The sequence below is a fragment of the Protopterus annectens genome, chromosome 13.part0 (genome assembly GCF_019279795.1).
Source record: "Protopterus annectens isolate FY-2018-M chromosome 13.part0, PAN1.0, whole genome shotgun sequence".
NCBI classification, from domain to species: Eukaryota; Metazoa; Chordata; order Ceratodontiformes; family Protopteridae; genus Protopterus; species Protopterus annectens.
This window is the reverse complement of record NC_056747.1, coordinates 842,042,366-842,058,375: the sequence shown is the minus strand read 5'-3', so window position 1 is coordinate 842,058,375 and position 16,010 is coordinate 842,042,366. Positions and strand designations below refer to the sequence as shown.

At 36.4% G+C, this 16,010-nt stretch overlaps 1 protein-coding gene across 1 annotated transcript in view; it reads right to left on the bottom strand.

Moving 5' to 3' along the window:
- The window catches only part of LOC122788366 (sodium- and chloride-dependent GABA transporter ine-like), a 431,595-nt gene that overhangs the window by 178,189 nt on the left and 237,396 nt on the right, over window positions 1-16,010 (bottom strand). The window contains exon 9 of the mRNA XM_044055443.1: window positions 3,930-4,070. Within this exon, the coding sequence (XP_043911378.1) occupies window positions 3,930-4,070 (141 nt within the window). The remainder of the gene's footprint in view (window positions 1-3,929; window positions 4,071-16,010) is intronic.

Genomic DNA, 16,010 nt, shown 5'->3' with positions numbered 1-16,010 from the left:
ACGGTAGTCCACACAAAGTTATTTCTGACAATGGTACTCAATTTACTAGTCATTTGTTTCAGAAATTTGCAAGAGAATGGGACTTTGTACATGTCACTAGTAGTCCAGAATATCCACAGTCAAATGGATTAGCTGAACATGCAGTACAGAGTGCAAAGCAATTACTTGAGAGGTCAAACTGTGATAATACCGATGCCTTTTTGAATTTACTCAATTTCAAAAACATACCCAGTGATGATATACTTGTCTCGCCTGCTCAGAGACTTCTATCTAAGCAGACCAGAAAAAGATTACCTATTAGTTCCAGTTTGTTGAGGCCTAAATCTAAGACCAACAGCACAATTAGAGCCCAATTATTCAGAAAGCGTTCTATCCAGAAGTCCGGCTATGATAAATCGAGCAGATTTCTTCATCTGTTGAAAGAAGGAGAGACAGTGAGGATACAAATGGTGAAAGGTTTCGACCGGATTGGTCAATTTACAGGTATATGTGCAGAGCCAAGATCCTACTTCATAGACTCTGAGGGTGTGGAGTACAGGAGAAATCGCAGATATCTTCTTCCTGTACCAGAATCGATATTGCAGCATTGTTCCTGTGATACAGACTCTAGATCTCAGAGCAATCCAGACAATGTTCCTGTTCCAGAACATGTCTTAACTTCTACTTCCATTCCTGATGATATTCCTGATGTCCTTAAGGTTGAACATTCAGCAGAGACAGTCCCAGTTGCTAGTACTAATTCTAATTTCTATGTCACATGATTTGGTCATATTTCCAGACCTCGTATGAAACACATAGCATCTTGGACATAATTGTATATATGTGTTTAGTTCTGCATAATTGCACGACAAATAAATATTTGTATTGGTTGCATGTCAACTGATGTCAATATTGCATGAGACTTATTTTTCAAAGAGGGAGGATGTAGAATATACTGTGTGTGCTGGTTTGAAGAAGCATTTCAAGGATGGCACATGCATATAAATAGCAAGCATGTGCTAGCTTCAGTGCCATTTTGAGAGTGCAGCCAGAGAGAGAGCATGTATGAGTGTAATAGCTAGTTTGTTTATAAGTTTATCTAAGTTAAAGTTATTAAGCCTCAATCTTGATGTGTTTGTACATAATAAAGCTGCTTGAATAGAACCCACAAATACTCGTCTATTTCATCCTGGCTGTATGAATGACAAATGCTAAGAAATGCATAACTGTACCCTTTGGGACGTGAACCATCCTGGCTAATTACCATGTTGAAAATATACCCCTAAGAGTTTACCCAATGGTCAGAGATCTGGGTACAGATGTAGACAGTAGCCTTTCCTTTGACAACCACGTGGCCATGGTAGTGAGGAAATTCTTTTATGTTGCCCAGCTTATAAGTAAGGGCATGGCATCTAGGTCCAAAGAGGCCATTATGCCACTGCACTCCACCCTTACCAGACCAATCATAGAGTACAATGCTCCCTTTAGTAGGTACATGACCAGGCATATGTAGCAACCAGACTGACCTCAGAAGTTCCTTACAAAAAGAATATAAGATGCAACAAACCTGCCTTATGCCTTAAAACCTTTTCTCTCTACTCAGTCTCCTATAGATTGCTGAGGGGTGATCTCTGTCTGGCTTACAAGGCATCTGCAGACTCCACACTTATGAATCTCCTACATATTTGTAAGTCAAAGAGTACCAAAAATACAAGGACTGGGGACCTGAAGTTTGCTGTTACTTAAACAGAACATGCTGGAGAGACAGATATGTGTTCCAGAGACTCCCCCTCTTGTGGAACAGGCTTCCTACCCATGTGAAGCTGAGTTTGTCTGTTACCCAGTTTAAGCACAACCTAGACTAGTGGATGGGGAATAGGAAATTTACACTGGGCCTGGCACCCATGTCCCTTATGGACAAGGGTAGCTTATAAATGCCTGGTCTTCAATGTCCTACTTGAATACAGGACATCATTATTCGTTCGGCAAAACTTAGCTAAGCTTAGAAAGCACCCCCCCCCTCAAGTCATTAGCCTGGTAACAGTCTATGAATCTATATCAGATGCATCACCAGTGGGAAGAAGTGCACAATGGGCCAGATTCCAAAAGACTTGCTTTTGGTGTAAGTGATTTACTTCTGAGTAAGGCCTGTCTATAAAACAGGCTTACACTGAGGCCAGATTCTAAAATATTCACTCTTGGTGTAAATGACTTACTCTGGTGTAAGGCCTATTGAAAAAGCAGGCTTACATCAGAGTAATTCATTTACACCAAATGCAAGTCCTTTGTAATTGAAGCAGGGTTCCACTGGAGTAAGTCACTTACACCAACAGCACGTCATCTGTGATCGGCCCAGTGTTTGAATGAAACATTTCCTTATATTGACTATGCTTCTAATTTCTGTGTTACCCACACCTAATAGGGAGTAATTAACAATGCAGCAGTATATCTTGGCATGTGATAATAAACCGAGAATCTGACAAGCTGTCATAGCAGATACACCACTATGGAATAAAGTCTAGCACCACTAGTCTGTTTTAGCAATGCCTGCATCGATTTTAACTAAGCAAAATGTTGTACCAGAAACTAAACTTCATTTCTCTGTCAGTTATCCTCAAAGCAAAATAAATATATAAATACATAGATAGATAATCCTTTGCAAAACTCATTTTACTATATGCTGACAGTCCAGTGCCCCAGGTGCAAGTTTTAATGCTCTGTAGAATGCATAGCAGTAACACTGAGGAGGTTATAAAAGGTAGATTTCAGTGTGTGTGTGTGTGTGTGTGTGTGTGTGTGTGTGTGTGTGTGTGTGTGTGTGTGTGTGTGTGTGTCTGTGTGTGTATATGTGTGTGTGTGTGTGTGTGTGTGTGTGTGTGTGTGTGTGTGTGTGTGTGTGCTTTGTGCTTATGTTTTATGTGTCAGTATAAAGGCCCGTGCCCAAAAACGATCACTTGGGGCAAGTAATCCCACCTAGTTAACACAATTTAAATGAATGAAGAATTTCAGGAATCCTCAAAGTCCTCTAGTATGTCTTTTATAGTTACACAGTCCTTCTCTTGGCAACTTGCATCAAATGTGAATAATATCCAAGTCCTAGTAGTGTGAACAGGCAAACAATGATGCTGAGCCATTCTCTGCATAGTACAACCACATAAATGCCATTTACTAGTTCAGGTGTTGCTTAAATGCTTATATTATTTTAATAGAAAGAAATAATGAAAAGTCTTGGAAGGATTTGAATGCATATTATACTTGCAGTTTTTGTCTCCTGTTTTGAGATGGTGAGATCTCAAATTCAGAAAAATCACACAAGACATATCTGCAGTGAACAACTGGTGTCTGTCAGACGTCATGTCACGTATATATGATATGCACAATGAAACTATAGCTCTTGCATCTCTTGGTGAGTACATGAATCTGAGACAAAGCCAAACAGTAATAAAGGATGAAAGCCCAAAATTAGGGACAGATTTAAATTATTTTTCTTAGAATCATGGATTTTTATCAGCATGCATTTTCTAAAGAATGTTAGGTCTAAAACTTAAACATTTGATATTGTCTGACAGTTGGTGCAGAGGTTTAAGACTGTGAGGTGCAGTTCCATTTGTACAGAGTTTGATTCCCTTAGCCTTCATTAGCCTACTGAGTGAGATTGAGCAAGTCACTTAATCATCCATGGCTCCTGGGTTGCCTCTGAAAAGGAATTGTGTGTCTAGTCGTCCTATCTGGTTAGCAAAAGGGAGTTGTTATTATTATTTAGTGCCTGCAGTCCCCAATGATAAGCTAGAAAATAAAAAAATGTTATAAAGAACAGATCAAAAATATGACGGAAATAAGGTACAGTCTGCGAAATCAGAAACAATTGAAAACTATGCATAAAACCAAACCACTGACAATACTGGCTTGATTACATAACCCTACTTCTGTTTTGTAAATATTTGTTTCACCTGGGTAATGTTGGGGATTCCCATGCAGAAGGCTGCAAGGCACACAACCAGCACGATGACCTCCTTGTATTTCAGGTACTTTAAAAGCCAACTCCCAATACCATCCATCAGACTGGTTATCATCACCTCCACCATGGCAAACTGCAAGATAAAACAATCTGTAGTAAATTGTAGCTGTCACATTGCAAATCAGTAAACAGTCTGACATTTCTGTGGATTATGCTGCACACTGCTTATACTATATGTCATACTCAGAGACAACATCAGAGATAATGTTTCAGCCAATATATAGTTGTATATACCATATATTTATAGATATTACCAAATATAAAGGTATTGATTTAGCTGTTACACACACACACACACACACACATATATATATATATATATATATATATATATATATATATATATATATTACAAAACATAAGTTTTTTCTTACTTGTTTGCACTTATGCCAGTGCACCTCGAACTGCAGTACCACCTTCTGTTTATTTTATTAATTTTTATTTATTTTTTTTATTTATTCAGTTCTTTTCAAGTAATCAAATTGATCTTAAAACCATCTTCAGCCACAGTCTGGGCCAAAGGCTGACACACATACACTATGAACAAGCATAAGGCATCAAACCAGAGCAATTAAACAGTCTGAAGTAGATGAATCAGGGCACACATTTGTATGAGGTAGTACCTTAGAACTGGTAAGTATGTAAACTATCTGTAACCAGTTAAATAAGAATTAGATACTCAATAACCAAAGGTAGGTATGAAGGAACATGCAGGGAAAGTAGGATGGTAGCTCTGGTCTCTGAATCATCTGCAAATTGTTGCTGAATAGAGGTCTAAATTAAGCATAGTTATTTTTCTAATACAGTAAGGAAGTGAATCCTATATTGCATGAGCCATGTCATAATGTTTTCTTTGAAGACAGAAGAGAAAAAGTAGGGAAGTGTTAGCACATCACACGAGTACCTCTTATAAGACCCATAAGGTGTAGATGATGTCAAGAGTTTATAATGGAGGTAGTGGACAGAGCAAAGGAGAACACAAATAAGACAGACAATAAAAGGATAGCTTTGCTAGGAAAAGAGCCACAGCTGGCCTTGGAAAGAGAAAGATGCAATGAGGGTTCCCATCTAGATGAAATGAAAACAAAAATAACCCAAAAGGGTTAGAGCTGGCTTCAGCTGTAAAGCAAAAAAAATAAGAGCAGAATATATTCTAGGTGGGACAAGAGAATAATTTACTCTTAGTAGCCCTTAATTCTAGGATAAGTAGTCTAGAACTTTATATGCACTTCTAAGCTGTCCCACTATAGAGGAGCAGGTAAAAGTAGAACCGAATGAAGAGGTTAAGGAACATGTAACATGGAATGATATTAGAAAGTGCCTAGCAGAAGCTGCAGGTATTTGAAGTAAGACTAAGATGTTTGAAATGAACAGGAAGATCATTGATAAAGGGGGAATAGAAATGGATCTAAAAACAAACCTTAGGGAGCACCTGACAGTAGTACTCGGATTAAAAAGGATTGAATTTATTTTTCACTTGTGTAGTTTTGTTAGTGAAACAGTCTTCTGAACCAAGTGTGTGGGGTGGTAAAACATGACATTCAAGATCTTTAAGCAGGGCATTATAGATAGCCATATTAAATGTCTTCTTAGTCAACAAAAAAGAACAGCGGCACATAGGCCATCTTTCATACCTTTGTAATTTGAACTGCTAGTCATACAGAGTGCAGTGGTGGTGTTATAACAAATATGCAATGCTATGTTGGGCCTTACAGCATAAGCTGTATTTGTTAGCAAGTAAGAAAAAAAAAACAGTTATTTTATGAGTTTAGTCAGATAATAGAAAGTGGAGGCAGGATGAAGATTAGCAGGTTTAGGATAAGAGGTTTTGGGCAGAGCGACAATAACTGCAGGTTTCCAAAGGGCAGGAATAACACCCAGGTGATACAACGATTGTATAGAATGGAGACAGGTTTTATAGAAAAAGAAGTCATTTTTAAAACATCTAGGCTGTCAATGATTAAAGTAACGGGAATTTACTTGGAAGGTATAGAATGAGATACATAACTTCAAATAAAGTTACTTTGCAAGAGTGAAAAGTTCTGATGAAGGAGAAGGTAAGGCAGCAGATGCTGTTACAAAGGTAGCTGAAGTTAGAATGTAAGAGCATCCAGACATAGCCAACTCTGAAAGGAAGAGTTACATAGACCGAAAGAAACATTGTTACAAGTAATAGCAACTGTATCACCAAATAGCTTCTTTATATGACTTTAGATAAGGATGTCATTGTGAAAGTACACCCTTTGTAACAAAAATATCTAAACTGACAAGTGTAGTAGCAAATGTTCTGTCATTCTGGAATACTTTATAAGTTGGAAAATGGGAGAAGAGCTATTGGCTTCTTACTGGGAATCAAACATGATCCCTAACTTTACCAACGTATTTTAGGGATGGTGGCTATTCAAGGGAAGCAGCTTTCATGACAATACTGCATTGCAAGGTTGTTAGCAGATAATGAACAATTACTTGACCAGTCATATACACAAAGTATCTGAAGATGAGTGAGTCCCATGGATGGGAGAAAAGTAAATTAAGTAACAAAAAGAAAAAGAGCTTGAAAGATCTGAATGACCAGATAGACATAACAAACCTAGAAGGGGACGGAACATACTAAACATTGTTTGTGTTCCTACAGAAATTACTGGTACTTCAAGTCACGTTTTACCATCATTGATGTGCAGTGATCAGGGGGTTATAAAGGTTAATTTGTTGCTAGATAATTCCGCCAGACTGAAATCTAAACCAATGCACAGTAGGTTAATTACAGACTATATGGAAACAAAACAAGCTGGACAAACAGATTAAGCATAATATGAGACAAAATCAAGAAAAGTTTGAAGAAGATTTATATAAAGATATTGAGCATAACAGGAAACCTTTTTATAAATGCATAAGATGCGGAAGGAGTAAAGACATACAAATTGATAAACTGTGTGCAGATTCTAAAATTTATTCTCAGTACAACAGATTATAGATATATTTATAAAATCTTAAGCAAAACAGTTTGGCTCCACAAAAGGGGTGATAAGTTGTCCTAGTGACATTCAGGTAACCCCAGATACCAGAATCAAGTTAAATATATTGAAAAAGAACTATACAAACTGTATCCGAACAAAGCACAGGGAGGAGATGAAATTAGTAACAATGAGCTGAGAACACTTCAGCAAGAACTTACGGTACCATTGTATCTATTACTCACTAGGTCATATAAATATAGGGAGATTCCTCAAGACTGGAGATGTGCACTTATTAAACTTGTCTTTAAGGGAAAGGGGAATAGGACAACCCCAGAGTCATATAGACCCTTAAGTCTACTTTCATGTTGTGGAAAAATAATGGGGAAGGTAATATTGGATAAGTTATTGTCAGAACTGGATAGGTTGGGACTTGAAACCACATATCAGCATGCATATGTTAAAAATAGATCTATTACCACCTGTAACATGATGTTCTATAACAGTATAATAACGGCTATGAATGAATAATAGTGCTGATTCAACTTCAGCATTTGACAGGGTCATACACAAAACACTGATCAATAAATTAGAATAACTAGGTATTGATGTACTCTTGATAAGATGGATAGCTGTATGGCTTACAAATAGGACATGGCAAGTATCATACAACAACTGGACAGGTGAAATCCTTGTGACAGTCAGGGTGTCTCACAGGGCTCTGTCCTAGGCCCTTACTTGTTTAGACTGTATCTTTAAGACCTAACTTTTTCATCTGAGGTGTCCTACATTCTATATGCAGACAACCTGAAACTGGGTAAACTGATTACACGTGTTACTCATAAGGCATGTCTGCAAAATAACTTGACTAATTGACCATTTGGGCACAGGAGAATAATATGCTGATAAATGCATCAGAAACTAAGCATTTGAGATTTGGGAGACATAAATTCAAAGGTGAATATTTTATACAACACACAGTGATTGAAACTGTAGAGTCATTTAAGGACCTGGGTATATGGGTAGATCCTGATATGAGTTTTTCTGGTTTACTATCAAAACTTGGAAACTGCATTGGTCGACCAGCATATGGTTGACTTGCAGTTTCCAAGTTGGCAGAATGTTGACCCAAAATCAATCGACAACACTACAGTGAACAGGTAGCGTAGGTCGATAATTTGGGTTCGACATTATGCAGGAAGTTTGCGCTATAGTGAGAAACAGGGACTTAGTCCATTTCCTCACTGTAGTGTGATCTAGGAGTTGGTATATTTATTGTGCAGGGAGTGGAGGGGGTGTGGGGGGTACCATCCCCACATGGGGGTGCAGGAGGGCATTGCCCCCCCCCTGCAAAATAGTAGAATTAATGTACTATAGACTGTAGAGTTCAATGGTACATTAATGTGCATAGCAGGAGTTGAGTGACGTCACCTCCTGCATTGTCAAATACATCGAACCACAGAGGTTTATGTATTCATTTTCCCTTTGGTTTAGTACTTGGAATTTTGAATTCAGCATTTCCGGTCGACATTTTAAATGGTCAACCGAAGCTAATTTGAAATTTCAATAGGAAACCATTTTTCTAATCATATCAACCAATGGTTAGTGATAGTTATAGAATCATATCAACCAATTGGTTAGTGAGTGTTATAGAATTATAGGTTGTATAAAAAAGATTTATAAAGTCTAGGAAATCAAAAATGATGAAGTCATTGTTTGTTAATAACATTAGACCCAAACTTGAGTATGGAATAACAATATGGAAATTCTATAAGAAAACAAGCATGAGTAAACTGGAATGAGTACAGTGGAAATATACCAAGGCCATCCATGGATGTGAAAATGTAAGTTATTATGAAAGACCAAAATATCTGAACTTGTATAGTGTCTCTTATAGATATCTAAGAGGAGATCTTATTTACGAGTATAGGGAATTCAGAGACAACTACCTCTGAGAATGTTTGGGGTTATCAAAAAGTACTAGAGAATCATCAGACAAACTATATAGAAGATTCTATAGAAAAGAGAAGTGTACTAATTGGTTCTCTCTTTTTTTTTTTTAAACAGTTTTATTGATTTTAATTATAACAAATTTATAAGCAATCACATAGAGTTATACAAGAGAATATATACTACAAATCTAAAAACTGATAACATATATTTATCCCATATAGATATACGAGTAAAATTAACAAAATCATAAAAACTAAAGTATATACAAAGACATCCAGTATTCATGCTTAGATTACATATATTTATCATGTTCACCAATGAAAAGCACAAACATTTATTGCCTTTATGAAGTAAGTTCATTTTTTCCCAACAGAGTTTGCAAGTTGACCCACAAATGATCTTCATATGTCCTTCTAGTTGTTCTAGAAGGTATGTTTTTTTATTTGTAAATGACATACATCTTTTAATATATTAGTGAACTCATGAAAAGTGGGAGATTTCGAAATCCAATTTTTCATTATTGTCTTCTAGCCACCGCTAGTATGGTCCAGAGAAATGGGTATTTTATTTTTCTAACACACTGTGGAATGGGTGTATTAAATATAACCAAAGATTTGTTTAATATGAAGTTATCTGAAACAAGTGCTTGTAATAAATCATTTACATTCTTCCAGAATGCGATTAAATCTGGATAATCAAAAATCATATGAACCCAGTTAATGTCTATATTAGAATTACATCTATTACAAATGTTTTGTTTTTTGTTAATTCTGTTCATTAATTGAGGTGCGTAAAATGATCTGTTGATAAATCTCCCAAGTATATATTTTCCATTTCAATGAAAATGATGTTTTCCCAGCTGATTGTAATATATTAACTTTGTCTTGTTCACTTGGGAGATTATTATTAATTGAATTATAGTAATTCCAGTAACCTTCATTACCTTCATTAGGTTTTTGGACCTGTGCAGCTACCTTATTAGGCCATTTTTTACCTCTGTGTAACCATGGTTTTGCACTTTGTTTTCTATAGAGACTGCTGTTGTCCATTTCCTTTTTTAATAATTTTTTACTATAACCTCGGGCTTGAAAATTATTCTTTAAAGAGTCCAATTCCTGTATAAAGTAATTTTCATTCATGCAAAGTCTGGATATTCCACAGACTTGTCCCTTAGCTATGTGTTGAAATACATGTCTAGGGTGCATGCTATCATATCTAAGCATGCTGTTGGTCCAACAAGGCTTCCTATATAGTGAGGTCTCTACCTCCCCAATTTCTTTCTTAATAATACTAACATCCAGGTATTCAATAACTGAACTGGAATAATTCAATGAAAATCTGAAGAAGCTGGTAGTGGACTCTAGATACTTGACAAAGGATGTTAATTCTGATGTGGTGCCCCCCACAAAAAGAAAAAAATCATCCACAAATCTATTGTAAAAGAGAAGTTTGTCTTTCCAATCATGTGCTGCCTCAAATATCACCATATCTTCCAGGTATGCCAGGACGAGGTTAGCATATGTTTTCACACAAGGCGTACCCATAGCTATACCATGTCTCTGGCAATAATACTTTGTTTGACAAAGAAAAACATTGTTCTCTAATTCTAGCCTTAATAAGGAACATAACCATATATTTTCATCTATATGTATATTCACCTTTTTGTTCAGTATTTCTGCTATGGCAGTAATACCATATTGATTTTCTATGACAGTGAACAAATTCTTTATATCTAAAGTAACAAACATATAGGAAATGTCACTGTTCTCTTGTAAATAAACACCCAGTGATTCCAGAAATGTAGCAGTATCTTTCAAAATTCTAGGGAAGGTTTGTAACATTGGTCTAAGAGTGCATTCTAACCAAATAGAAATATTTTCTGTTACCCAGCCCCTACCTGATACTATGGGTCTCATGGGTGCTGTTTTGGAATCCTTATGAATTTTTGGTAAGGCTTTAAAAACTGGGATAGTAGGATGTTGTATATATAAAAATGTCAGCAGCTCATGGTCTATCAAACCAGTTTTTTCCATGTTAAATAAGGATTTGTGCACTTTTTGTATATAGGAATTCACCATTAGTGGTGACAGCTGAAGAAAAGTCAGTTTGTCAGCTAGCAACAGATCTGTTTGTGTGTTATAAAACTCTTTGTTAAGTACAACAGCACTTCCCTTACCAGCAGATTTTATAACTATGTTGGTATTATTCTTTAGCTCCTGCAGTGCATTTCTATGTGGTTGGTCTAAATTGAAATACATAGATTTATGTGTATTCTGTAGATACTGCTCAATTTTATGTTCACATGATTTAACAAACAACAGTGTAGGATTTAAAGTAGGTGAAAAAGTGCTAGGTTGCTTCAATGCATGAGGTGTTTGAACACTGTTAGTATCATTAAACATTTGCTTCAACATTACATTCCGTGCAAAGTATAGCAGCTCAGGTATTAGAGTACAAAAATCTGTCCCTGTACTTGGTACAAAATTTAAACCCTTGCTTAACACTGATAGTTGTAATTCAGAAAGAGAAATACCTGAAATATTTTGAAGATTACAAATGTTACATACATTATCAACAGTCAATTGGAGGTCCGTTGTCTCTTGTAGTCCTTGTCCATCTGATGTGAAAAGCTCTTCTTCTGAGAATTCTTCTTCTTCACCGGTGCTGGTAATGTGAAAAAAAAAGAAGAAGAAGAAGAGGGAGAGAAGGAAGTAGGTGTAACAACGGATGCAGGCATCTTGGCACTTTGTTTTGATTTGGCTCCCATTGTGGAAAAGTCCAGCCTGTTGCTTCGAGACTCATCCATTTGGCCAGCTGTTGTGTCCAAATTGTTGTTGTCTTTTGGCTTTTCCCGGTTAGGGGTCGCCACAGCGAAACTCCGGTCCGCTAATGATTGGCAGTAGATTTTCATGAACGCCGAGGTGCCAGCTCGACTTTCAACCTTCAACGAAGGCACGCCCATTTATGCATGTCTTTCGAATGCCCACCCAACTGTGGGGAGGACATGCAGACTCCACACAGAAGGCACTCCCCGCACTCCAGCCGAGAATCAAACGGGAGAACCTCTTTCTGTGAGGCAACAACGCTACCACTGTGTCCAAATTAATGTTCACAAATGCTTCTCCTTCAGTCAATGTCCCAGTGACACTGGTAGATGTTGTTTCATTATTTTCTGTACTAAACAAGACAGGCCCCTGTTTATGAATAGTGTTAGACTGCTTTAAGTTTACAAAGTCTGAGCATTCTTTTTCATGCTGTTGATTAGGTGGGTCTATATTAAGAGATCGAAACCCCGTTTCAGTGAACACCACAACACCAACACATATAGCGCAAACTATGGTAATGGCAAATCTTCAAAACCACGAAATGTCAAAGTGTCATGGTTGGCCCATCTGCGGTATAGCTCCGTAAGGCAAGTGTGTGATAGTTACGGACCTTAGGGTTAGGGTGCGGGTTAAGGTAAGTGCATAGACAGATTATGTATGTAAGGTTTAGTGTAGGGTTAGACGTAGGTTTTTGTTAAGTGTATGTGTGTGGATTATTAGTTTTGTTTGGGTATTATGTCTGTGGGGGGAGTGTGTGATAATTACAGACCTTAGGGTTAGGGTGCAGGTTAAGGTAAGTGCATAGATAGTAATGTATGTAAGGTTTAGTGTAGGGTTAGAAGTAGGGTTTGGTTAGTGTATGTATGTGTTTTATTTATTATGTTTGGGTATGTAGTATGTAGCGTGCGGTGGTGTTGGCCGACTATGACGATTCGAGATTTGAAATTTCACTGTTTAAGGGGTTTGGCATATTTGCGGTTCGGGCTATGTGTGTTGGCGTTGTGGTGTTCGATGATACGGGTTTTCAATTTCGTAATATAGACCCGATTAGGTGCAGGTGTGGCTACTACATCATATAAAGCATTCCATGCTCTTTCTTGACGGCAAAGCCAAACAAAGATGTTACCTTATGAAAAAACGCAATAATCGCATTGTAGTTTCTTTAACTTAATTTGTTGAAGTTTCAATCATAGTTAGCAGCTACACATAGTATGTCCATAAGTCTATTCTTATGATATTCAGTTTTATAGTCTCTTTCCAGCTGAATATGTAGGTCTTCAGCTTTGTTTAACCGTGCATCCTCTTCAGGTTGAAAAAAGGAAATAAGTAAATTCATGTATGATTTACTAGTTTGTAAGTTAATATGCTGCCAGCATGCTAGCATGCCAGCAACTTGGGATAGCATTCCACTTGTGCTGGCATGCATAAAACACGTAAGCCTCTTGGCACAATATTGTTCTTAAGACAAGCTTCAAAATAAAATCTGTGCCATTGTAGGCATTTTAATTTCATTAATGTATCTTGCAAAGATGTCACTGACATGGTAAATTCAGTCTCACCTCTTTGCCTCTCTTGTGTACCATTAGAGAGAAGAGTGGAAGTCCCAATGTCCATGTCCAACAGCGGATTTTGTAGCAAAAAAGATTTACTAGTCATGGTTTTGAGATACCTGTGTGGTACATAGCCAAGTTCAATATCCTCAGTCTGCTGGTCAGCCATGGGTGTCTGGAGTCCAATAAAATAACAGTAAAGTAAAGAACAAAAAGTAAAGTACTCCTGCCACTAAAAGTACTGCCAAAAAATCCAAATAATAAATCCAAAAGTGAGGCATGTACTACCATGCTGTATATGAAGCAACTTCACTTTATTAAAACAATAAAAGCAGTATCATAAGAGCTTTTGGGTAAATCTCTTCATCAGATGATAAAACACCAGTAAAAACATAGTATCTAATATAGTACAACACAGCCAATAAAAATCAATAATTTACCCTCCTTTTTGCTAGAGCTGGTTTTAAAGGGACAACATCATTTAATCCTGGGGCTTTGTCAACTCCCAGTCTAAGAATCCATTGCATTTCTTTGTATTCAGTTTCATTATACAAGTCACCCATTCTTTGACTTCTATTTACAACACATATAACTATAAAGGCAAATACAAATACATGATCACTATGCAATTCTATATGCTTGTACAGTGCATTGTGTTCTTTTCTTAACCTTATATTTGATAGATGCTTACAAATTCTATCTTTAAGTCTGCAATTTGTTTTTCCTACATAATATGCAGTACACTTTTGACAGTTCACAATATAGACAACATTTTGTGTGTTACAGTCAGCATACATATTCAAAAAGTAATTATTGTTGGTCCTGGGGTGTATAAAACAGTTTCCTTGTAGAATGTGCTTACAGGCTTTACAATGTAGGCATGGATAAGTTCCCTTCTTCTTAATGCCTGAATTTTTAAAATGCATAGGTTCTTGACACAAAATATCTTTTAGATTTTTATTTCTTTTTAAAAAGGAGGGTAAATTATTGATTCTTTACTTTGCTGAAGATTGTTTTATTTGCATGGCATAGATAAACAACTTATTATTCAGAAGAGTCGTCTCATAAAACTGTCTTACAGTAACAGGTTATAACTTTCTTGGCATAGAAGTCTGAATGCAGAAAATACAAACCACCATTTTAGCAGTAGATAAAACATCATAAAACAAAGAAGCTGCATTTTCAAGACTGCACCGTTTTCAGGATAACCAGGGAGAATTGGCATACCTCAAAGCCACTAAATTTGACCATTTACAAATAATATATTGTTGTACTTTCCATGTAAATGACAATACACCTATCAGAGAAAGTTCTAGGCTACTGTACTTGTCTGGGCCATCAAACACAACTAATTTTTCAATAAAATTGACGTGTAAACTCCAATAGAGAACTGTCTTACTGCTTACGAGAAAACACCAACATTGTATCTTATCATAAAAGCTTGGAAGCAATTTAGAAAGGAAGATGCAAACCGAATTATTACCCTATTTTATTACTGAATCAGTAAAATAACTGCAAATCTGTGAGTGCATGGTTTGCATCAAGGAAACATAAAAGCAAATATGGTAAAAACTGGTTAGGTAGAGAGAAACTGCCAGAATTGTTAAAAGAAATTTAAACAGAGTAAATAAGTTATGGAAACAAGTAGAAAAAAGATGAGTTAAAATGAAGAAGAAACTGATTGCAACACTCTATATTTGTACTGCATGTGTATTCATCCCATGTAACTAGGCAAGTATGATCTGGTAACAATCAACATCCACTATTAATAAAAAATCTAAGATTAAAATAGTCAACTTTGTGTTTGTTAAAACTGTAAAATAAATAGTTCCCAGAGCTCTGTTTAATAACAAAACTGAAGCACATAAACTGTCATAAATGCTGTAGTTTGGTGTGCAAAAAAACATTTGTCACCCAATTTTAGTCTGCAGTGAGTAAACAGAAAATCACCATTGATAATAAGACAAATGCAAGATAATAAAACAGACATATAAATGTGAGACAGGCACATAACATGTATCTAAACTTTAACTATTAGATACCCTTTTCCTATAGCATCAAACGTAAATGTAAAGTACATTCATGCTCACATGTAAAGTTTTTCTCATTTCTTCCCCTTCCTTTATCACTTCCTTCTTCTGTCATCTATCTTGTTGACTCTTTATTTTTCTTGTGTCCGGAAACCAAGAAGAAAAGATATAGTATAAGAAAATCTAATATTATGATCTTCATTTTGACTTTTAGAGCAAAGAGAAGTGAAGAAACCACTTCTTGGCCATTGCACTGATCTGTACTTCCTATAGAGATTCGTCTCCTACCAGTGACATCATTGACATGCTTAGCATTGCTGAGAATGCTAACAAAGAACTAGAAAAGCTTTCAAGCTTAAAGAGAGTTTTTTTTTAAAAAATGGTGTTGTCTCGTGAGATAGGAGCGCGAGGTAAGTAAAACAAAAGATTGTCTCTATGTAATGAATCGGCGGGAAACCACTGAAACTAAACAAAACATAAAAAACTTTACTTGTTTATCTTTATGTAGATGCGTGGTTCCTTGAATTTTTAAAGCCAAATGACCAGCCAATCACAGCAGGAAAGTCAATGCAGTTACAAGACAGAAAACAACATCCCTGTCACAGGCAAACCCCATCTACAGTGCATTTACATCTTAAATAACATTTTTACACTATAATATTCAGTGTTTTATGTCATCCCACCAATAAAAGAAAGAAGAG